The sequence below is a fragment of the Vicia villosa genome, linkage group LG5 (genome assembly GCF_029867415.1).
Source record: "Vicia villosa cultivar HV-30 ecotype Madison, WI linkage group LG5, Vvil1.0, whole genome shotgun sequence".
Classification (NCBI taxonomy): Eukaryota; Viridiplantae; Streptophyta; class Magnoliopsida; order Fabales; family Fabaceae; genus Vicia; species Vicia villosa.
The window spans coordinates 99,400,372-99,424,405 of record NC_081184.1 but is presented as its reverse complement, the minus strand read 5'-3'; the positions used below and the strand labels follow the sequence as shown (position 1 = coordinate 99,424,405).

The 24,034-nt window shown below is 33.6% G+C and overlaps 1 protein-coding gene across 1 annotated transcript; it reads left to right on the top strand.

The window, feature by feature from the left end:
• The first annotated feature begins 7,809 nt into the window (after window positions 1-7,809).
• Window positions 7,810-9,150, top strand: LOC131605070 (uncharacterized). The gene has a single exon (XM_058877469.1). The coding sequence runs from the start codon at window positions 7,810-7,812 to the stop codon at window positions 9,148-9,150; it is 1,341 nt and encodes a 446-aa protein (XP_058733452.1).
• The last annotated feature ends 14,884 nt before the right edge of the window (window positions 9,151-24,034 follow it).

The window sequence follows — 24,034 nt, the reverse complement described above, 5'->3', positions numbered from 1 at the left end:
TTTCATTGTACATACACCTTTTTGTACATACCTCGATCAATTTGATTTTTAACCTTGAATAACTAATCAAAAATGAAGGTTTTCTTTAAATCTTCCCAAAAATACCATGGGCCTCCATGTAGGTATAAGTCCCAAGCCCCTTTGTAAATACTTGTTTACATAGATTTTGAATAAACTCAATGGGCCTCTCCCCGAGTATAAGTCCCGAGCCCCCGTGCATACAAACGGATCATCCTTACAGGTATATTTCCTTCAGAAACTCCATTGTATACACACACCTTGTCATATATAACTGTTCATACTTGTTCATATTTGTTCATGTACTTGTTCATATTTGTTCGTACTTGTTCATATTTGTGATCGTGTTATATATACTTGTTCAACTTAGTACAACACTAGGTTCCCCATAGCCTCCTATTGGGCTTCGTGCAAAGAATCTCCCTTAGTTTAGGTTAGGACATAGAGTATGGTTTCCCGGTGAAATCGCTCTAAGAGCTCAAACCAACTATACCATGCCTCCTCTTGGGCTTTGTACAAACGACTTGTCCCTCCCATAGTCTCCTCTTGGGCTTACAATGCAAGGACCCTCGATTGTCCTTCCCATAGCCTCCTCTTGGGCTTACAATGCAAGGACCCTCGGATAGCCTCCTCTTGGGCTTCGTACAAGGACCCACGGGCTTCTTATAAGCATCCCCAATATCCAAATCAAATACCCTAGGAGATTAGACATTTATCATCTCTATGACAGGAGTATCTCATCTATATCATCACAAACAATCAATCAATCAAATAACTTTTTTTGCCACAAGGCTGGCTAATCAATCAAACCTTTTGCCACCATACTGGCTGATTAATTAAAGTTTTTGTCACAAGGCTGACTTCATTGAAACTTTTGCCACAAGGCTGGCTGATTAATCAAAACTTTTTGTCACAAGGCTGACTTCATTGAAAGTTTTTGCCACAAGGCTGGCTAAACAAAAACATCTTTATCATTCTAAGCGCCATAAGTGGCATGGCCCAGGGCTTATAATGAAAATATTTTCAAACAAAATCAAACAGATGTATGTGATGATATAGATTAGATACATCGAACATTGAGATGACATTTGTCTCTTTTCCTTTGCTTCCACTAGCATAATTGGGAACTACGATTGCTCTGACTTTCTCAACATCCCTTTGAGAATACGTAGGCACAAGGTCGTATCCTTGGCGAGCAAAACTTCTCCCTCAAACCATTCAAACCTTAGCACCCGTAGACCCCGAGCTACAGATGCTCTGATTCCCTCTAAGGGATATGTATGCAGAGGATCGCGATGATCTTTGCGAGCATAATCAAACAAACACCTTAGTTTCCCACCTATCTCACAACAGAACCTCTCAATAACATAGAATGAAAAACATAACAAAGAAACCTATAGAGTACTATAGATACGTTGGGTGCTAATACCTTCCCTTCGTATAACCAACCCTCTTACCCAAAGATCTCTCCCCCCACTTTTAAGGTTATTGCAGCTTTTTTCCTTTTCCTACTTTGGAAACAATAAAAAGTTTGGTCGAAAAAACAAAAATCATTTTCTTGAGCCCAAGCCCAAAGAAGGCATCAGGTGTCTCATCCCCGATTGATTTTTTTTTCATGCGACAGTATGTAAAAAAACAAAGACAATAACACAAAACAAAGAGGTTCCCACGAAGTACCATGGAAATGATGGGTGCTTAAAACCTTCCCCTTGTATAACAAACCCTCCGTAGCTAGAACTCTGATAAGTTTATTAGTTTTGATTTTAAAAACTTATGTGGATTTTATTCGCTCTTTCACCCATTCCTTTTGGAAACAATAAAGCGCGGTGGCGACTCTGTTTAAAAATGAGCTAAGTATTCCCATGACTCTAATTTCACCAATTTCACCGCTACACCCACACCCGTTAGGTTCGGGTACTTTAACCTAAACACAAACCCGTAGCAAAATATATAAAATACATTTTTCCTATAAATTTTCTACAACTTTCCACAATATATATATATATATATATATATAATATATTATATATATATATATATATATATATATATATATATATAATATTATATATATATAATATAAATAAAATATTATATATATAAGCGGGTGTGATTTCAGATTTCACACTACCAAACTCGCACCCGAAATATCAGGTGGCACGTGAACCCGAATCCAAACCCAGTCAACTCAGGTTTTCACTCGTTGACTTGGGTTCGGGTGTGGGTGGGCCCCGCGAGTTTGAGTCTGCTTGCCATCCCTAGTGTCAGATACACGTAGACATTCAACATGTTGTTGCAAGTGAACTACATTCCTTTGTAAAGCCTTGGCCATTTAGAGGTTGGGATTTAGATTTGGTTCGAAAGATTCAGCCAGCTTCTTCTAAAGGACATAAATACATTTTAGTGGATGATCTTACCAGAATCAGGATGTAAGTGTTGTCGGCGGACGTTGTGGAATTGATGGATTCAATGGAGGCGGGATGTATCTGCAGACACTCTGAAGCTCTAGTAAGAACGAGTGAAGAGGTAGAAAGTAAGGTTAAGAGTGAAATGAAATCTCGGACCCTCCTACAGATGAGGGTATTTATAATGAGTCCCCAGCACTGGGCCAATGATTTTTGTTATGGACTGAAAGTCCAAACCCATAACGGATGACTCTCAAGATCTCCACGTGAATAGTGATGAGTAGCACAGGTTCATCATCCTAGATCAATTACATAAAAACTTGAATATGATAATTTTTCAAACCAGAAATACGAGAATTAATACAATATTACCCTTATATTACCTTCTTCAAACCTTATCAATTGCCATATATATATATATATATATATATATATATATATATATATATATATATATATATATATATATATATATATATATATATATATATATATATATATATATATATATGTCATGTGTGTCTTTCTCTCTAATGGCATGGGAAGATAGAATAATATTCACAATAAAATATTGACTGATAGTAACCCGTGATTTTATTTCTAATAGTAGCATAATGAAAATATATTTTGACCTAGGAAAAACTTTAAATAAATTTTCCATAGTGTTAGTTACAAATCCCAAAATTTGATTCTTAGTCACAAACATCATGATTGAAGCTTTCCAAATCCCCTTCCTGTATTGTAAGTGTTATCCAGTGAGTAATAACATCACAATAGATTCACAGTAATCATTGCTGTAATCGCAAATTAATCAAGAAAACTGAGTAGTAGCAATCCGAACAACAGCTATAAAGTACAGGCTAGGTTAGGGAACATATTCGTAATTTATTCCAAAAAGTGTGCAATGTAATAGTAGTGACTCAGAATAAAGAAGAGGGAGTGTGTAAAGTGTAAACGACGGAGTTTTCAGTTTATCGGTAGAGTTGAGCAAAAGATATGGTGCAGAAGAAGGGATGGTGATGGGTTGGAAACCCCAAAAGTATTGTAGTATGAATGAAAGACAGACATGCAGGGTATAATCCACAGTTGACGTAAGCTTCACCTATTGCCTCGTATAAGGAACACGGCTACTACTTTTTTTTTTCCTATCCCAACTGTTTTAAACAATTTTATGAAACTGTCCTTGGACTATTATATATTCTCATAAATATATCATAAAATTTAATAATTTAAAAATATTTAATAGTAAAATTGGTAAAAATTAATTAATATTACATTAAACAAATATTTTTGACTAAAAATATATTTTAAGATAAACAAATTTTTGGCTAAAAAAATACTTATTTTGAAAGAGAGGCCAAATAAATATCCATTTTTTGTTTTCATTATTAATCATTTTTCAAATGAGCACATGATATTTTTTATGGTAAAAAATTTAGCTAAATTAACAAACTTTGAGAAAGTTCAATCTGATTCATAATCGATTATGTACAAGCAAGTTTATTTTACTAAATTTAAATCATAATAGACTATTAAGTAAGACACACCTCATAATCGATTATATTTCTATTATTATCAATTACAGGCTTAATATTTCGCTTCATAATCTATTATTAATACAATATAGTGGATTATGCTTAGTTTTAAATGTTTTGGTTATTTTCAAAGTGTTTTTCATAAGTGTTTTTTAAGGACGTGTAGTTTTGAAAGAAGTTTCTTTTGAAATCCAGCATCGTTGGATGCGAGAGTTGGTAAATGGATAATTCAATGACAAACTTATGCATTCAACTGATCATATTAGATCATCAATTTGAGATATTCTCAAATATTTTGCTTCGATCACAACAGTTGACATTTTTCATCATTGTTTGTCTTCGGGATTAGAGACTTTCATAAATCTTTGTATACTTCTAGAGTATACTGATGCGTTGTATAACTTTTTCAAATAATCTTTAAAGCTTCAAGCCGCAAAGCATACCTACAAAACACTTAAGGTTTCACCTTTGGTGCCCATATCGTCTTCTTGGACCCAAGTGCATTAGCCATAGAAGATCTAAGGTGATAACCTTTATATCTTTTCAATTTAAAACAAAAAGATTTCAAGTGTCCAATTTTCTTACCGTGAGTGCATTTATATATTGGAAACTTCTATTCTCTATGATCTATTTTTTCCATCCTTTAAAATGTATCTCATTCATTGGGTGTCTTTGGATATATTCTATCTTCTTTAATGGAAGATGATTCTTTCACGTTTCTCCTCGAGATTGATGTCTCTCCTCCTCTTCTTTGTTCAAATGTTGAAGAAATTTCATCTTCTTTGTCGATCCTTGAACAAGAGGATTTAACCAAGGTGTATACAAAATATTCCCTTAGTAAAATTTAGAATTTTATCCTTCTAGAATTACAGATATATCCTCACTCACAAAGGAACTTTTCTCACAAAGGCATTTGACTAAAACATTTAGTGAAAGAAACTTAAATAAAACTTTAGAGAGAGATGAAAGTTGTCAAAACACGATTCTATATGCTTTGAAATGAGAAATGAGACTTCTATTTATAGGCAAGAGGTTGGCTAAAAATGAATTTGCACTAAACAAATTTTATCGTGAGCTAATCGATTAGACCAAGTTTCTAATCGATTAAATGATGCAAATATACGATTGTAACTCCTCAAAATGGAAAGTTACGATATTTAGCCGTTGAATTAGCTTGGGCCTCAAGTTTGTGCAAATCTAATCCGGTTTGACATTTGTTCTGATAGATTAGGAAAGTCAAATTTTCGCCTCTGGCTTATTTGAATGCTCCCAATTAATTTGACACAACTTCTAGATGGTTTTCAGAGTATTTTCTTTTGGAAAATCATTTTGAAAAAGTTTTTGGTGTGTATGTGTTTTTGCCTTGTGCTTTTACGAAAAGCCCATTTTCTTTTACATATGATCACTCACTTATTAAAATAGATTTTTTCTTTACCCACCTCCCTATGGGGGTCACCCCCAGCGAAAATCCCATTTTATCCCTGCTTCGGAAATGCATTTCCGAAATATATTTTTTTTCTAAATTTTTTCAGACTTCGGAAGTGCATTTCCGAAAAAATCCCAAAAATTGGGATTTTGATTAATTCGGAGATGCATCTCCGAAAAAACAAAAAAAAAATCTAAAAATTACAAAAATTAATTTTAGGATATGAATTAATTTATATATTATAAATTTGATATAATTTATGAGTAATAAATAATAATAATTATATATTTTGATATAATTTACTACCTCCGGTCCCATTTATAAGAAAAGATTCTATTTTTAGATACATTAAATAAATAATGTATCTAGACATTATGTTGTCCAGATACATTATTTATTCAATGTATCTAATACCAAATTTTTTTCTTATAAATGGGACCCGAGGGAGTATTAGTTATGAATAATAATTATTATATATTTCTATTCTGATTCATATTTTAAAATTTAAAATAATTTTAATTAAAAAAATTAAAATAATTTCACTTACAAAATGAGTTATAATTTTTTATTTATATATTTATAATAATCATTATGTATTTAAAAAAAAAACTTAAAAAATGAGTGTTTTAATTTATATATTTATATAATAATTATAATAATTATTATATATTTATAAAAATTATTATATATTTATATATTTATATAATAATTATTATATATTAATTATAAATATATTTATATATTTATATAATAATTATAAAAATTAAAAAAATGAGTGTTTTAATTTATAATAATTATTATATATTTATATATTTATATATTAATTATTATATATTTATATATTATATATTTATATATTTCACTTACAAAATTAATAGTTATTATTATATATTTATATATTTCTATTCTGATTCATAATTAAAAATGAGATAATTTTTTATTTAGTTTAAAAAAATTAAAAAAAGATTTTGTCTTAATTTTATTTAATGAATAAATTTTATATTTAATTCTATATAATTCAAAATTTACTTATGGAATTAAAATGTTTTTGATTTATATAAGTTAGTAAAATAATTTTTAACTTTCAAATAGTTTAGGATGTTTTGATTCACCTTGATTTTATTGATTCACCTTCATTTTATTGATTCACCTTGATTTTATACCTATTAATTGTATTGATTCACCTTGATTTTATTTTTTTTAATAATTATTAATTATTTCGGAAGTGTATATCCGAAACATTCCAAGACCAATTTGGTCTTGGAATATTTCGGAAGTTCATTTCCGAATTCTCCAAGGGGGGTGCGTTCGGAGATGAACTTCCGAAACACCACATTTTCTGAAAAGTAACTTTATTTCGGAGATGTATCTCCGAAATCAATATTTTATATTAAAAAAAACACGTTTTCGGAGATACATTTCCGAAAACACCTTTTTTAACAAAAAAAGTACCTTTTCGGAAATGAACTTCCAAAACAAGGGGTAGTGTGGTAAATTCACCAGGGGTGGGCAAGAAGGTTAGGAGGTGGGTGAAGAAATTTTCTTAAAATAAGAGATTACTCATTTTCTACAAGCATTTTCCATATACTTCTTCTTTACGTTGACAATGCTTGAGATATCTTAATATGAGGATTTAGATAGTTTCCATTTAATTTCCCCTCATTAGATAGTCAAGTTTATCAAAACATAAAACTTAGGTTTGTATGTTTAATCGCTTAATCGTCCATGTTTGACTTATCATAATTGTCATCATAGTTGTCATCAAGGTGGTTGTCATCATCAAAAATAGATGTTATATTACCTGTAAAACAAGGTTACACACTTTTGTATGCTTTCGAGAATGTCTCGAATAAGATCTTATTATTGATAAGGTGAAAACATCTTAAAATCAAATTCTTCTAGATTTGTTTGTTCTTGCTATTGAGGAGCAAGATGAGTTGAAGGAGCTTGAACGACTTCATCTTGGCTCGTAGAACTCTTTGGAATGTAGATTCATAGTTTTTGATTCATTATTATTCTCATTTGATTCAAATTTGGATAACTAATCATAACTTACTTAATTTTCATTCTTCTCTTTCAAGTTTGATCCGAGCATGTACTAGAATTTTTGTAACAAGAACACCATAAGGCAACCAACTACCATCCATTTGACACTCCATCATATGTTGTATCACACAACCACTCCAATTTGTTTGAACATTCTTCAAAAGTAACCATAAAATATTAACATATTGTTTAAACACGTGAGCTAGATTATATTTCCTTGAAAAAGGTAGTTAACTTTAAAGAATTTGGATTCTTATGGGTTTAGAGAGAGAAGGTCTGACTTCTCTCTAGTTTTTCTTTTTTAAAAAAAAAAAAACTTTTTCGTCTTAAGCCAAACACCCAGACACAGCTTTAGTTCTTATCTTGTTAAATTGCAAAAATGGCTACAAAAGGAGAGCAGGAATGGATTGAGGTTTCAAGGAGGAGGAAGGTTAGGGGGAACAGTGGGAAGCAATGGGATACAAATAGAAGTAGATTCAGAGGGGAGACGTCTAAAACAATGACAACGACATCCTTTTTCTTTTCCGAAATTCCTGAACAATACGGAGCAAGGGAGATGTATGACATTTTCAAGGATTTTGGAGATATTGATGAGGTGATCTTTCCACCTAGAAGAGACAAAAGAGGAAAACGCTTTGGTTTTGTAAGATTCTTCAATGTTCTAGACGAGAGACTATTGGCGGTAAAGCTTGACAATATTTTCATTGGGTCAAGAAAGATTCACGCCAACATTCCGAGGTTTAACAGGGAGAGCAGGAGTGGCAGAGATAGGAGAATGGATCAACAGTTGTTGGGAAAAAGGAGAGAGCATAAAGTTGCACCGAAGGAGCAAAATCAAGATGACCGGAGAAACGGTTTTGACCAACGTAACAATGAGGGTCAGGGTGCTAGACAAAGATTATCATATGCACAAACAGTTAGAGGTGCCCAAAACAATAAAACAGTGATTGACAGACAAGTACACACCAAGAAGATCCCATTTGCTCACTTGGAATATAACATGGAGGAGGAAGATTTAGAAAGATTCCAAAAAGCTTTTGTTGGGGTTGTAGAGGTGCCAGGCGATACTTACAACTTGCAGGAAAGATTCACCAAGGAAGGGTATTTTGGAGTGAAAGTGACTCCAATGGGTGCTAACTTATGTTTGCTGGAAGAAAATGAAGAAGGCATGATTAAGGATATCATTGAGGAGGCTCGAGAGTGGATACAACAATGGTTTTCGGAAATTAGACCTTGGAGAGCTAACGATGTTGATAATGAAAGAGCTACATGGTTGAGGGTCTACGGTCTCCCATGTCATGCATGGAAGGATAAAGTGTTTGAATTCCTAGCAACGTCTGTCGAAACGTTCATTTGTGCTGATGAAGTCACCAGAAAACACAAGAATATGGACGTCGCTAGAATCCTGATTAGAACTAAGTATTGCTTGGTTCTGAATGAAACTTATAACATATCCATTAATGACAATGTCTTTAGGATCAAGGTGGTGGAAGACAACCATGGGCCTTTGCGTATAGCTTTGAATCATGAAGGGAAGATTATGGAAAGCAAAGATTCCGATGAGGTTTCAGAAGAATGGAACGACGATTCCTCAGATGGAGATATGCTTTCGTTTGTCCAAGAGTCCGTTGAAGAAACTACTGGTCGGGCGGCGAAGCGACGTGCTTTGAGAGAATCAACACTAAAGGCTAGTATAGAAGGGGGGTGTGCAGCTGGATGATAGGATGTTTCAAAAGGCATTGGAAAAGGAGAGATTTTTGGCGGAGAAAAGAAGACTGGATGCAAGTTACGAGGCACTTCTAATCAAAAAGTCAAACAAAAAAGGTGGCATCAAGATAGGGGAATGGAATGATGGGTGTAATATAAAATCAAACACGTGGGGAAATAAGGCAATCTCCGAAGGATTTGTGATGGAGATGGACAAAAAAACGAAGCCCAGTGCAAATGCCCAATTTGTGGGATCAAAAAAGGCCCAGAGCGTGGATGGAGATTTTAGGGAAGCAAAGGCCCAGAGTCTTGCTCGTGAATTGGATAGGGGTAAAGGAAAAGAACAACTGCAGCCAACGAATCAAAATTCCAATTTTGAGATTTCCAAATCGTTCTTTTCTATTTTAGCACGACCAAGAACCCTAATTCAAGGGGAATCGTCCAAAAAGCCAATTGATCAAGTCAATATGTCTCAGTCGTCGGAAGGAACAACATTATGCAACAACTCTATTCTAGAGCCGGTCACAAACATGGAGATTAGGGGTAGCAAAGAAGGCAATTCTCAGGATTTAGCAGAGAAGGTTTGGCAGGAATTAACTTCTTTGGGCATATCAGGTGGAGCAAGGAAGGAGATCTACGTTGAAGCAATCAGGGGATTGGAAAGGAGAGATGTTGAAGAACGGAAAGCAAGGAAGGAGAAAAAAATAGGGGAACCATGAATATAATGTCTTTCAATATTAGAGGATGTGGGAGTGATATTAAAAGAAGAAGATTGAGGAAGATAATTGAGGCTGAACAGCCTGATATGGTCTTCTTACAAGAAACAAAAGCCAAACAGCTAAGCGACAATTTCATAAGGAGTCTGTGGGGAACAAACGATTTTGAATGGTCTGGGAAGGGCTCCATTGGTGCATCAGGGGGTTTAGTCATCATGTGGAAAAGGGGCATAATCTCCTCTTTGTTTAGTTTCAAAACAGAGGGGTCGCTGGGGATAGGAGCAGAATTCAATGGCCAGGTTTGCTTTTTTGTAAATGTTTATTCCGCTTGCTCCATAGCTGGTAAAAGATTATTATGGGCTGAGTTAGCGGAGTTGAAAAGTAGGTTGGGGCCGGGGTGGTGGTGTGTGGGGGGTGATTTTAACTCCATTCGACTCAATAGTGAAAGACAGGGAAGCGATACAACATGCAGAAGAAATGAGATGTGTGAATTTAATGATTTTATAGACTTAATGGAACTGGCTGATGTTCCTACTATCGGGAAACGGTTTACGTGGACTAATAAGGATGGTAGTGCAAAAAGTAGATTGGACAGATTTTTGCTTTCAACAGAACTGATCGAAGAGTGGAAGGTGGTGGGACAGAAAGTGGGTGATTGGGATATCTCGGATCATGCACCAATTTGGATCAAGGTAAAGGATTTGGAATGGGGCCCCAAACCATTCAGGGTAAACAATTGCTGGTTCGAAGACAAAGACTTCAAAGGATTTGTGGAGGCTTCTTGGAACAATTTGCAGGTCACTGGAAAACAGTCTTATGTATTGAAAGAAAAATTGAAACAGCTCAAAAGTATTTTAAAGGTGTGGAACAAGGAGAAATTTGGATGGATTGACCTTAATATTGAATCGGCTGTAAAAAAGATAAATAGCAGGGATGTAAATTGCTCAGGTTGTGCAGAGGCAAAGGATGAATTGTGGAAAAAGCTTCATTACAAAGAAAGTTTGTTAAGACAAAAATCGAGGCAAAGATGGCTTAAGGAGGGAGATCTAAACACCAAATACTTTCATCATGTAATAAAAGAAAGAAGAAGGAGAAATAGTATTGTGGCTCTACAAGCAGAGGATGGATCACTTATTGAGGATGTGAAGGGAGTGCGGGAGGAAGTGCTGAAAGTTTTTATGGGAAGGTTTAAGGAGCCAATGGAAGTTAGACCAGAACTGAATAATGCAGGATTCAAGAGCTTGTGTGAGGAAGATAGGATTGGTTTAGAAGCTGTATTTTCAAGAGAGGAGGTTAAAATGGCGGTATGGGAATCTGACGGTAACAAATGCCCTGGTCCTGACGGGTTCAACTTCAAATTTATTCAAGAATGTTGGAGTTTTTTGGAGGAGGATATTTTCAAGTTCGTATCGGAATTCCACAAGGCAGCTGCTTTACCTAAGGCAGTATCTGCTGCATTCATAGCATTAATCCCAAAAAATCTCAACCCTCAAGGCCTTAAGGAATTTCGTCCAATCTGTCTCATCGGGTGTTTATACAAGATAATTTCTAAGATTTTGGCAAACAGAATTAAGAAGGTGCTACACAGATTAATTTCTCCATCCCAATCAGCTTTCGTGCCGGGCAGGCAGATTCTCGACGGGGTCCTAGCCTTGAATGAAGTTGTTGACCATGCTAAAAAGCAAAGAAAGGAATGCTTTATTTTTAAAGCTGATTTCCAACAAGCCTATGATTGCGTTAGTTGGCAATTCCTAAGATCTTTGTTTCGGAAGTTTGGCTTTGGTAGGTTGTGGTGCAAGTGGATGGAAGCGTGTATCTTCAACAATTCACTATCAATACTGGTAAACGGAAGTCCCACGGAAGATTTCAAGGTTGAAAGGGGATTAAGGCAAGGAGATCCCTTGTCTCCGTTCCTGTTTACTTTGGTAGCTGAAGGATTAAGTGTGCTTGTCAACTCAGCAGCTGAGTCCGGTTTTTTCGAAGGTTATAGGATCAATAATAGTGTTGATATAAAGATGCTACAATTCGCGGATGATACTGTAATAATTGGAAATGGCTGCTGGAACAACTTGAGGAGTATTAAAGCAATTTTCAGAGGGTTTGAACTAGTTTCAGGTTTAAAAGTGAATTTCCATAAAAGTAAGGTGGTAGGGGTAAATGTGGATGAGAACTTTATGGAATCTGCTTCACTGTTCCTGAACTGCAGCAGGGAAAAGCTCCCTTTTAAATTCCTAGGCATTTCGGTGGGAATTAATCCGCGGAGAATAGAGGCATGGAATAATGTTGTGAGTAGTTTTAAAAATAAGTTATCACTGTGGAAGTCCAGGCTATTATCAATTGGGGGCAGGGTCACTCTTCTCAATTCGGTGTTATCGAGTATTCCAATTTATACCATGTCCTTTTATCGGGCTCCCATGAAGGTGATCAAGGAACTAATCTGCATTCAAAGTCGCTTTCTATGGTGTGGAAATGAGGATAAAAGAAGCATCAATTGGGTTAGCTGGCATGACATTTGCAAACCTAAAGTGGAGGGCGGTTTGGGGGTAAAACATATTGGGCAGTTTAATATTTCGCTTCTGATAAAATGGAAATGGAGGTTGCTGAAAGAAGGGGCGTCGGTGTGGAGAGATATTTTAGTAGCAAGATACGGGGAAGTTCAAAAAGCTGTGTTCATGGGTGCAACGTTTAAGGCGGAGAAGAAACACTCCATTTGGTGGAAAGACATGATGATGGCAGGTGTACATAAAACTAACAATTCTGATTGTTTTGCAGGCAACGTCACTTTTGGCTTAGGAGCTGGAAATTCTATTCCTTTTTGGTTTGGCAGGTGGTTAGGAGGAACGGCATTTAGGCTATTATTCCCTCTGGTGTTCAGCCTTTCAACCAAGAAGCTGGGGTTCTTAAACGAAATGGGCTCATTAGAAGGGCAAGGTTGGTCATGGGATCTTCACTTACAGGCTGAAGGACTTCTAGAAAATCCGCTAGCGGTACAAGAGGCGTTGGAGCTCCTGGATATTTTGGGGGGTATTAAGCCGTTAGAAGACAGAGTCGATACGTCTAAATGGTGGCCTAATACTGATGGGGTTTTTTCAGTAAAAAGCTGTGCAACGTTTCTAAGGGAGCGATATTTGGAGCGGTCGGTAGAAGCAAATTGTGCAGCAGCGATTAATCTGTTCTGGGGTACTGATGTTCCGTCAAAAATAAAAATCTTTGGGTGGCGGTTAATGTTAAATAGGCTGCCTGTCAGGGAACAATTGGCAAAAAGGAATGTCATCCATAGGGATGAGGATAAGATTTGTGTTTTTTGTTCTGCTGAGTCTGAAGACATGGAACACTTGTTCTTCAAATGTCCATTCTCAAAAAAAAATTGGGAGAACATTTGTTGGTGGCTGGATGTTCAAATGGAGGGGGAGTTAGTAGGTTCTAACCATTTGGAACGGTTTGTTCAAAGCTTGAAAGGAAAACTGAAAAGGAAGAAGAGGTGTTTGATTTGGTTAACAACGGTATGGTCAATATGGAACTCAAGAAACAACTTCATGTTCAACAATGCAAATTTTGTTCTAGATGAAGTCACAGTAAACATTAAATTAGTTTCTTGGATTTGGTTGTCGATTGGTGCAAAATCTGGAAATTTGGTTCCTTTATTTTATTGGTTCCAAGCACCTTTAGATGTTCTAAGTTCCTAAGTCTTTAATATTGTTATGAATAATTCTGGCCTTGTAATGGGTTGTGAGTACCCCTAGTACTCACATCTATTTAAGAAATCAAATTTGCTTATCAAAAAAAAAATATTTCCTTGAAAAGTTTATCTGTGACAATGTATATAAGAAGGCAGTTGATCATGGACATGAACCCATTAGTGAAAGGAGTTTCGGATCAACAAAACACATATAAGTAGTATATTCTAAGATAAAATTCTAAATCAAAGTCACTCCTAGAACCATCAAACAATATAATTGTTGACCAAGTGACTCCAAACACGTGAGGATGGGGCATATTGTATTATCTAAAAATCGAGATTATTTATTAAAAAAATTCTTAAAAATGATATATGTTAATCCAATAGATATAAAGCACCAAAGAAGAGGAAGAATATCGAATTAGAGAGGAAAAAAATAAATAAATGATAGAAAGTAAATAGATGGAGTGAGAGAAAGTGTTGTAGAGATTTATAGAGGTTCATTTTACTAGTTGGCCTACCCATGACCCCAAGAGTTTCCGCTTGAGAGTTTTACTAATGATAAGTCTTGAGATTTAAAGGATATTCCCACAAACCCTTTTACAACAGTTAGAGAATTTACACAAGTTGATCTCCAAACCAAACATAGTTTTTAATATGTTGAGCTCAGAAACCATATAGAGATTTTCATAGGTTAATCTCAATAACCAGAGATATTTCTAAAGAGAATCACACTATTAAACAAGATCAAATGCAGCACCCCACTAGTACAACAAAACTTTCACATATTTTTTCACTAAGACAACATTAGTGAAGAATAAGAAAATAGAGAAAACAAATAGTTGAAAAAATTATAGTTTAGTTTTAGTTTAAATTTTTTTTGTAAAATAAGAATTAGGAGAAACCCTAGATTTTATAGGAGAAGTTTTGACACGAAAAGGAAAAGATCCATGAACTTTATTAATGATCTAATGGATTAACCCCAACAACTGATTGTTTAAATAAGCTAAATAAAAAATGTTTTTGACTTATGTCATCACTAATTGATTAAACACTTTCTTAATCAATTTGGAGGTGTTACAACTGAGTTAATCGATGGTGTTAATCGATTAACTAGTGAAAAAAACTTCTAATTGAGTAAACAAGACACGAATCATTTAGGTAGGCCAATAAAACATTTCTTAAGTCTTTTATTAAATGAGAGAGTCTTCAAAACAATTTTAAGTGTGTGTGGGAACTGCCTTAGTATCTCGAGAGTTACACTTATACAATTACATTAAACTGATCACTCAAACACGGAACTAGACGAGCTTTCAAACATTCTCTCTTTCACAACCTTAAAGTGTTAAGTTCCCCTACTTAATTCATCATTAATTTATAATTTCACATGGAACTTGATTTTTCTACTTGATTAGGCTTTAGGTATCTTCTTAGATCATACAACATCATTATAAATTCTTGGATCAGAGATCATCAAAGAATTCATGAAGTCATCATCAAAACCCCTAAGATCACGTGACGGTTACAGGCAGTTGTACCTAGAAACATATAGATCCATATTCTCCCATTTTTTATGATTACAACACATCTCTCATGGAGATGTAAAGATATGAAAAACATAGGTAAGAGATTAGTGGTTAAACTCCCATTCAGAAATAAAGAGAGTATATTTTACTTCCTCTAAGAGTATACTTCTCCCCCTTTGGCATCATCAAAAAGGAGGGAAACAAAAATAGATAAGAAACACAAGAAAATAGAACATATTTAAAATGAAAGAGTACTTGATAAATAGGTGAAAAAATAGGCACAGAGAGAGGCACAATTAAGCAGGACATAAGACCTTACTTCTCCCTACAGACGCTAGCATCCATCTCTGAGACATGTTCTTTTATTAGAAGTCTTTTTCCTACCTTCCCTTTTTCTCAAAAAGAAATTTATTTTCTACACATGGTTAGTAGAAAGATAAGTTTAATGAAGATGTGATAATTTATAAATTTTAGGAAGAATAAATGGAGTTTTTCAAGTTTCTTATCTATCAGGTGACTTACCTCATGCCAAACTGTAGGTAAGTTAGAGGACTTCTTCCCCTTCATTCTTTCTTGAACTAAACTTAATCTCTCTAACTCAATATGTAATGATGGGATCTATTTCTTTCTCACTGACATTTTTTCCAAGAAATAATTATTCAAACTTGAAATCATTCCCTCTTAGGAAATCATTTGACAACTTTTTTTGAAAATTTTCTTATAAGGCTGTAAAGTATTCCTTCTTCATCTTTGATGACGTAGAACTTTAGATATCCTTCTTTTAAGGTTGTAAAATATTTTTCTACACTCCTTATTAAGGAGTCCTTAAGTTAATCTAGTTAAGGAAGCCTCTCTCTAATTGATTAAATTGTAACCCAAGAGAATAAAAAAACTCCACCCTCATAGACCTTTTGCATTAATTTACATCATATTAGAAAAGTTCTTGCATCAGGATTCATTAGTAGCACTGATTTAACAAAAAATCTGTACAAGTAAAAAGTTGTGCTCGATTTTCTTAATAAAAAAAGTTGTATTAAACTTTTCTCTTTGAATTTTTTCAATAAGAAACTTTCTCAAACGTTTGAACCAAGCCAAGGGGACTTGTTTAAAACCGTATAGAGCCTTTTTCAGCTTGAAGACATGAATAGGAAAAGAAGAGTTTAGAAAATCGGAAGACTGATCAACATACAATTACCTATGTAAGTAATCATTCATGAAAGCACTCTTTACATCCATTTGGAAGATTTCTGTAATTTAAAATACATGAGAAAGCTAAAAGAATCCTTATGGTTTATAACCTAGCTACAATTGCACATGTCACGTTGAAATATATGCTTATGTTGATTTCACGATTTCGAAATGACTCTTGCTTTATTTATTAAAACATTTTCATTTTAGTAAAACTTGTTGCAAAAGAGTCATTTGGTTCCAATCACTACATTAGATGAATGTTTAGGAACAAGTTCTCAAACACTGTTTCTCTCAATTGATTTAACTCATTTTGGATTGCAAGAGGCCAATGTTCGTCGATGAAAGATTCATCAAATTGCTTTGGCTCAAATCAGGAAACTAAAGCCATAAATTTAAATGCCTTGATAAGGGAGTGTCAAGTTGTGACTCCCTTAGAAATGTTCCCACTAATGTTCTGGATAGGACGGTCTTTAGTAGTCCTTCAATCTTTGGGAAGATCATGGTGATCATTACTTGATTTATTTTCTTGACTTTGGTCTTTATCTGATCTCCCTCTTAATCTTTATTTTTATATTTCTATTCTAGATATGTTTTTTTCCAATATACCCACACAAGTAACCATATCTACTTCTACAATACGCAAAAGGTTAGTCCAACAAAGGCAACATATGTAATTTACTTTTATATTACCTTTGTCACACAATTTACTTAGTGCTAAGTAAATTTTATTATACCCTGGAAATTCTGAAAATAACTCAATAAGGTTTAAGGATCTTATCAATGGTTCATGAATCGAAAATTTTAATTTTGTTGTTACTATGAGAAGAAGCTTTTCCTCTCATAGGATTAAAATAAGAGATAAGATTTATAGCTTTAGACATATGATTTGAACAACCACTATCATATTTTGCATTTGAGTCGTCAAGCATATCTATATCATAATTTGAAATTTTAACTTTTGGCATCCAATTCTTTTTAAGTCTTTTAGTGATAGTAGATTTAAGCTGGCTCAAGTCATTAGATTTAAATTTGTTTGACCACTTTAAATATTTCATTTTGCAAAAATAAAAATAAAATAAGACTTAACATGGACAAGCTTACAACATTAATTACATTTATAAATAGAGTTATTACTTTTGTTTTTAGTAAGACTTAACATGGACAAGCTTACAACATTAAATAAGACTTTTGTTTTTATGTTCATAACTTAAATCAGCTTTATTATATGATTATGTGATGCTCTTTGATTACATAGTTGAAGATTCTAGTTATCTATTCCTTTAGCGAATTTATCAAGTATGTTATGTAAATCATGATTTTAATTTATTAAAACATCACATTCATCCCACTTGGTAGATTCAACAAAAACTTTGTGTGATGAGGAAGAGTTTTGAATTAAAATGTTTTGTATCTCTTAATGAATTTTTATTTCTTCCAAGAGGTTTTTAGTTTCAAATTCAACGGAAGAAATAATATTTTTAGAGGTGAAGACAACATGTTTTAACTTACTTGTTTTTTAGTTAGTTTATTGCAACTGCAAGATAAATCTTGATAAAATAAATATCAAGTTAACTCGTCTTCTTCATGATATGCTCTATGCGGTGTTTACAAATTTCATTTTGTATATTGCATCTTTTTTGTGGTTTTATAACATGACATATGCGTTGTGTGCTTCTGTTATTTTTTTATGTAGAAATTGGCATTGATGGTTGTAATCGTCCAACCGAGTACATATATAGTTGGTCAAATTCCTGAAAAAGTTATTTTATATGGTGCGAGCACAAAATAAGGTTGTTTAGCCGTCATACCCAAAATGAGACAGTAGTTCCTTCTGACGATTCATTAAGGAAATTGGTATGTTTGATCACGAATATTAAAGAAATCATTCCTCTTCAATTACAACATGATCCATATATAGAAATTTTCTATATTAATCATAAGAATATACAGGTGTGGTGCACTTCAGTACATCTTTTATGCTAATCAATGTAATTTAAATTTGTGCCCTTAAGTACTTTCAATGTTAAGACTCACTTCATTTTTTAAAATTTTGTTTGACCATTTAGGTACATGCATCAGATGTTGAAAGTTCTGAAGGTGAGTCAGAGTAAAAAAAAGAAGAATCTTCTGGAGACTCTGAAGATGAGTCGGATGGTGAATCTGATTCTAATTCAGATGTTGAATCTTGTGGTGATCACGCTTCTGGAAGGAAAACTATGAAGACATAGGTTCTGGAGGACAAGCTTCTGGAGATGATCATGTTTCTGATGTTAATGGCTCTGAAGGTGGAACTTCTGAAGGAAGAGCATCTGAAGATAGTCCAACCTCTGACGGGGTCATGATTCTGAAGGTGGAACTTCAGAAGGAAAAGCTTTTGTAGGAGGTATTTCTGAAGGTAGTGGTTATGGATGAGGTATAGAAGTTAACAAAGTTTTAGTTTCTTGTGGTAGTAGAACTTCTTAATAAAGTCCAGAAGGAGTCACAGTTCCAGAATCAGAAGAAGATTTTGAACAAGTGTGTATTGAAGAAGCTCTCAAGAAGAAAGTATAGTTGAATGCCATGAAAGAAGAACTTGAGGCTATAGAAAGAAAGAATACTTGGGAGTTAACTGAGCTTCCAAAGGAGAAGAAAGCCATCAGCGTCAGATGGGTTTTCAAGGAGAAATCTACTTTTCTAAATGGAATTGCACACTATAGCAACCAGAAGCAACTTATAGATGTTCTGACGAAGGATGTCAAGACTGAAGATACTAAAGGGACTCTGAGAGACAGAGTTGACGGAAGAAGTACTTCTGGATACTTCTTCAAGTATATGGGAAGTCCCATTTCTTTGTGCTCCAAGAAGCAACCGGTGGTTGCGTTATCAACTGATAAAGCTGTCAAGACTGAACATGTTATCCGTGTGAGGGATGGAATTGGTGTTATAGATTTTGGTTATTTGAATATGAATTAAGGGATGGTGTTGGCAGTAATTCATATTCGGAATTTGTTGTTAGAGTCAGAAGCTTCTGAGGGTATTATTCAGAAGCAGTGTTGCTCAGAAGCAGAAGTTTATGAGGTGGTGTTCCATAAGTGTGTTTAGCTTCGGGAGTTTGAGTTTAGTTTACTTAGTTATTAAGTTTACTTTTTGTTAGGGTCTACGCGACAACCTAGTTTTCTGTGTATAAATAGACTAGTAGTAGTTGTCATTTAAACCTAATCATTTCACAATTTTTGTAGCCGTCATTTACAGAGAATATAATATTCTTTTTTCTTTCTTCATCACCTTGTGCACTAACAACACCATAATCAATTATGAAGAAAATAAATTCATTGAATGATCTATTACTGGAGCATTTCTAATTGATTTTAATGTTTTTCAAAATATAATCAATTACGATGGAAGGTTTAATCTATTATTAAGCATTCCTTTTTATTTGAACTAATGTAATTGATTATGCTTTGGAATAATCAATTATGAAGTGATATATCTGAATTTCCATGTATTTGGCTTGTTTGAGTCCATCATTGTCGACTTTACTTTTGCCCTTCCTTTTTACTTTATGCAAAACTAATTTTAGCAAGCTTTGGATAAATTATTAGTAATATTTGTGAAAATAATTTTATTTGAACGGTAAATTTTTAAATAGGGCAAATAAAAACTTCAAGGGATAGGATAAAGACGTAAATACATCATACCTAAACTTTTCTATTATGAAACGATTACCTATCTTACTCAGGTTGAAGAGTAGATATCAATAATTTCACTACTACGGATAACATATTTTACAATGGTTGTGAACAAGTTATAATCACGGGTAATGGTTTGTGGTAAAGTAGTGTGTGGTTGTAAGTGGGCTACTTACAACCACGGTCTACTAGATGTGGTAATAAGCTGGAAAACGCGCTACATATCACCATTGTTATTATAAACAACCATAGTGAAATGATTTAAGTTCCTGGCTTCAATACCCAATAACGCCATTTTGGGGTTTTTTAATTCGGGTATCGGGATTACATATAACCACAGTTGAAATAATCGACCGTGGTGAAATGATTTGTTTTTTTAATATATTTTTTTGATTTTACATAATTCTCAATTATTTTAACCTGTATTTTTTGAATCGTAACTAGAGCAGAAACAACAACACAAACCATTTGTGAATCCCACCTATAATTGTGGCTCAAAAATTGTATTACATAAAAACCAAAAATTGCATTAAGAATCAAAATATGTATGTTACATAAAAACCAAAATGTTACAAAACAACATACAATTTACATATCATTACATCAAATAATATATACAACGTGAGGAACATGTTTTGTCTCTCGATGTCTTGACTTTAAACACCTATAATTTCAAATAATATTACTTGTCAGTAAATAACCTTAGAATTTATAACATATAATAAATTATGAATAAACAATAAAAAAATATTTACTTGTTAATTTTTCCACATGCCTTCTTCATGATCATTAGGAATAGCATGCACATCATCTCTATCAACTTCTTCATATGAAATAAGTAACTATGTTGCGTAAGAAGGAGTCAGAGGAATATTAAAACATAAATCATGATTTTCATCACTATGAGGAATGTGTTTTCCTTGGATAATAATTGACCATCTTTTGTTAGAAGGGTCGGTCACATAAAACAATTGTTTTGCTTGAGTAGTCATGATGAATGGTTCTCTCATATACGTTGCCATGCCAAGGTCAACATGTGTGAATCCTAACTCATCGACTTGTAATCCAATGTTATTACCAACCCACTTGCATTTAAATAAATGTACTTTGAATAAAACATAATCAATCTCCCAAATCTCCAATGACCCTAAAGGACGTTGTAGATGCCAATATAGGATTCTTATCTTTCGAACTATAGAAATACATGGATCCGGCCTCAACCATAACCCCACTATTTTTTATTGTACCACGATCATCTTTTGATTTTGTATAAAGGGAAAAATTACTAATGTCGCATGCATTCCATGTTACTACATAAAATCTTGTCAAGTATGGCATTCATTTAATTGTCTCGGATGCACTATCATTATTAAAAAAAAATTATTAAACCATCTTATGAAAATCTTGTTATGCTCTTTTAGCAATCACTTGTCAGTCATTCGGGGATGTTTTTCCTTGATAAGTCTTTTATGAGTAGATAAGTAAGGTTCAACTTCGTCAACATTATTCATTATATACAAATATGTTTGAAGAACTATTTCTCGAGGCATTGAAATAACTTATAAACCTTGAGTTCCTCTACCTCCATATCTATCAGCATGATGAGACTTTGAAATTCCTATAAACTCTGGTTCAAACAAATAGTTTGAACAGAACTCAACAACTTCTTTTGTGATGTACCTTTCAACGACCTAAGCTTCTGGTCGATGATGATTCTTCGTATATCCTTTAAAGATCTTCATGTATCGCCCTATTGAATACATCCACCTTAAATAAACTGGACCAAAAAATCTGATTTCTCTAACTAGATGATTAATTAAGTGAACCATAATATCAAAAAATGATGGAGGGAAATACATCTCCAATTGACACAAGATTATTGAAGCCTCATCTTCTAATTCATATAATTTATGAAATAAAGAACTTTATTTCATATAACATTGAAGAATAAGCACAATTTGGTTATAGTTACTCTTACATTTATTGGTAGGATGCCACGAATAGCCACTGGTAGAAGTTGTTGCATCAAGACATGACAATCATGAGATTTTAAGCCAATTAACTTGAGATATTTCATTGATACAAGTTTCTTAATGTTTGATTAGTAACCTTGCAGAACTTTGCTACCATGGAAATACTCAGATAAAATTTTATTTTATTTTTTAGATAGAATGTGACATGTCGAAGGCAAATAAGTTCTTTTTCCCCTTTCTTCTAGAGCCAACTGTTGTCGTTTACGCATCTCCACCATATCTAGATGGGAATTCTCACTATCTTTAGTCTTGTATGAAATATTTAGAAGTGTTCCAATCAAACTATCATACATATTTTTCTCCACATGCATCACATCAAGACAATGTCTTACATCGAGGCTAGACTAATATGAAAGATCAAAGAACACCGATCTCTTTTTTCAAATATTTCCCTTAACAGACCCTTTTTTATTATTTCAAAGACAACGGTAAAGTAATCCTGTCGTTGATAAACTTCATCCATGGTTAAAGGTTTAGGAGCGATTTCAAGCTTCTTCTCTTCGTCAAAAGCCTTCTGCAATGTACAATAAGGATGATTGGGTTTTAGAAATTTTTGATGTCCAAGGTAAACAGTTTTTTTTTTCAAATTAGATTTCGTAAAAACAAGTATTTAATTCAGATGTAAAACATACTTTATGTCCCTTGAAATTGTATCCAGCCAAATTACCATATGTAGGAAAGTCGTTGATTGTGCTAACTAACATGACATGCATATTAAACTTTTCACCTTAATACGCATCATCAACATCGGTGCTTTCCTCCCAAAAAAGTCTTAAATATTCAATTAATGGACTTAGATAAATATCTATGTTTTTTCTAGGTTGTTTGGTCCATAAATCATCATAGATAACAAGATATACATGTGCATCATGTTCAACCAATGAGATAGGTTATAAATCGAGAGAAGAACATGCCACAAATTATGGTTAGTACTCAAATTACCAAATGGTTTCATACCATCCCTGACAAGCCCACACATAAGGTTTATTGGCTCAAGGCCAAACGAAACAACTGGTCAATTTTCTCCAATTACAAAGAATCAACTACATGACGAATGTTTCCATCACATTTTCTTCCATCTACATTCCATCTAAAATTCTTTACGGTCATTCACATTAGCAAAAAGTATCTTGAAGTGTGGAATTATTGGCAAGTACCATAACACTTTAGCAGAAGGACGCTTCTTGCTAACAATACAATATTAGTAACATTCCCAACAACACAATAACACAATACACCAACACAATAAGTTATAAAACAATTTTCATCTTCATATTACTCAATCTCAACAATATATAACATTTCCAACAACATAAAAACAATCTCAATATCAATCAATCACAATAACACATAAATGAGTGGCATAATAATGCTACACACCATATAATATTATGGTTATATGTTGCATACACATATATACAACAACTTACTCTCACATATATACAACCTACATTCACACAAAATACTAGAGGCTCATACACACACTACATAGGAATATGATTTTTTTTTATTGATTTTTATTCACCACAATATAACATTTAACAACACTAAAACATAAAACTTAACATGAATGGTGATAAAGGTGATGAAATAATGTAAATTGAAGAAGAGGTTGTAACCAAGAAACGCCCTTTGTGTGTGCTCGCTTTCCTCTTGTAACAACAGGAAGTTTGGATGTTCCAAGAAATGAATGAGAGCTAAGAAGATGAAGTTTGGAAGCCTGTTTCGCTATCTCTTTCGTGTGTTATTCGCTAGGGAACTTGTGTATTGAAGTAAATAAAATAAATCTTATATGTTTTAATTTTAAAGAAACACATTTCACCACAGTTGAAAAGACCAAACGTAGTGAAACATATTAATTTTGGGTGACATATAACCACGGTTGACAAGTACAATCGTAGTGAAATGATTTTTAATTTTTATATAAATATAAAAATTAATTGACACACCCTTCGTTGTATAGAAAAATGGAAAAATATGGGTATTGAGATTCCAATTCTCTAAGCCTTAACATATCACCACGGTTGTTATTATGGACCATTGTGATAGATCTTTTAATAAAAAAATGCATGCGCTTAAATAAG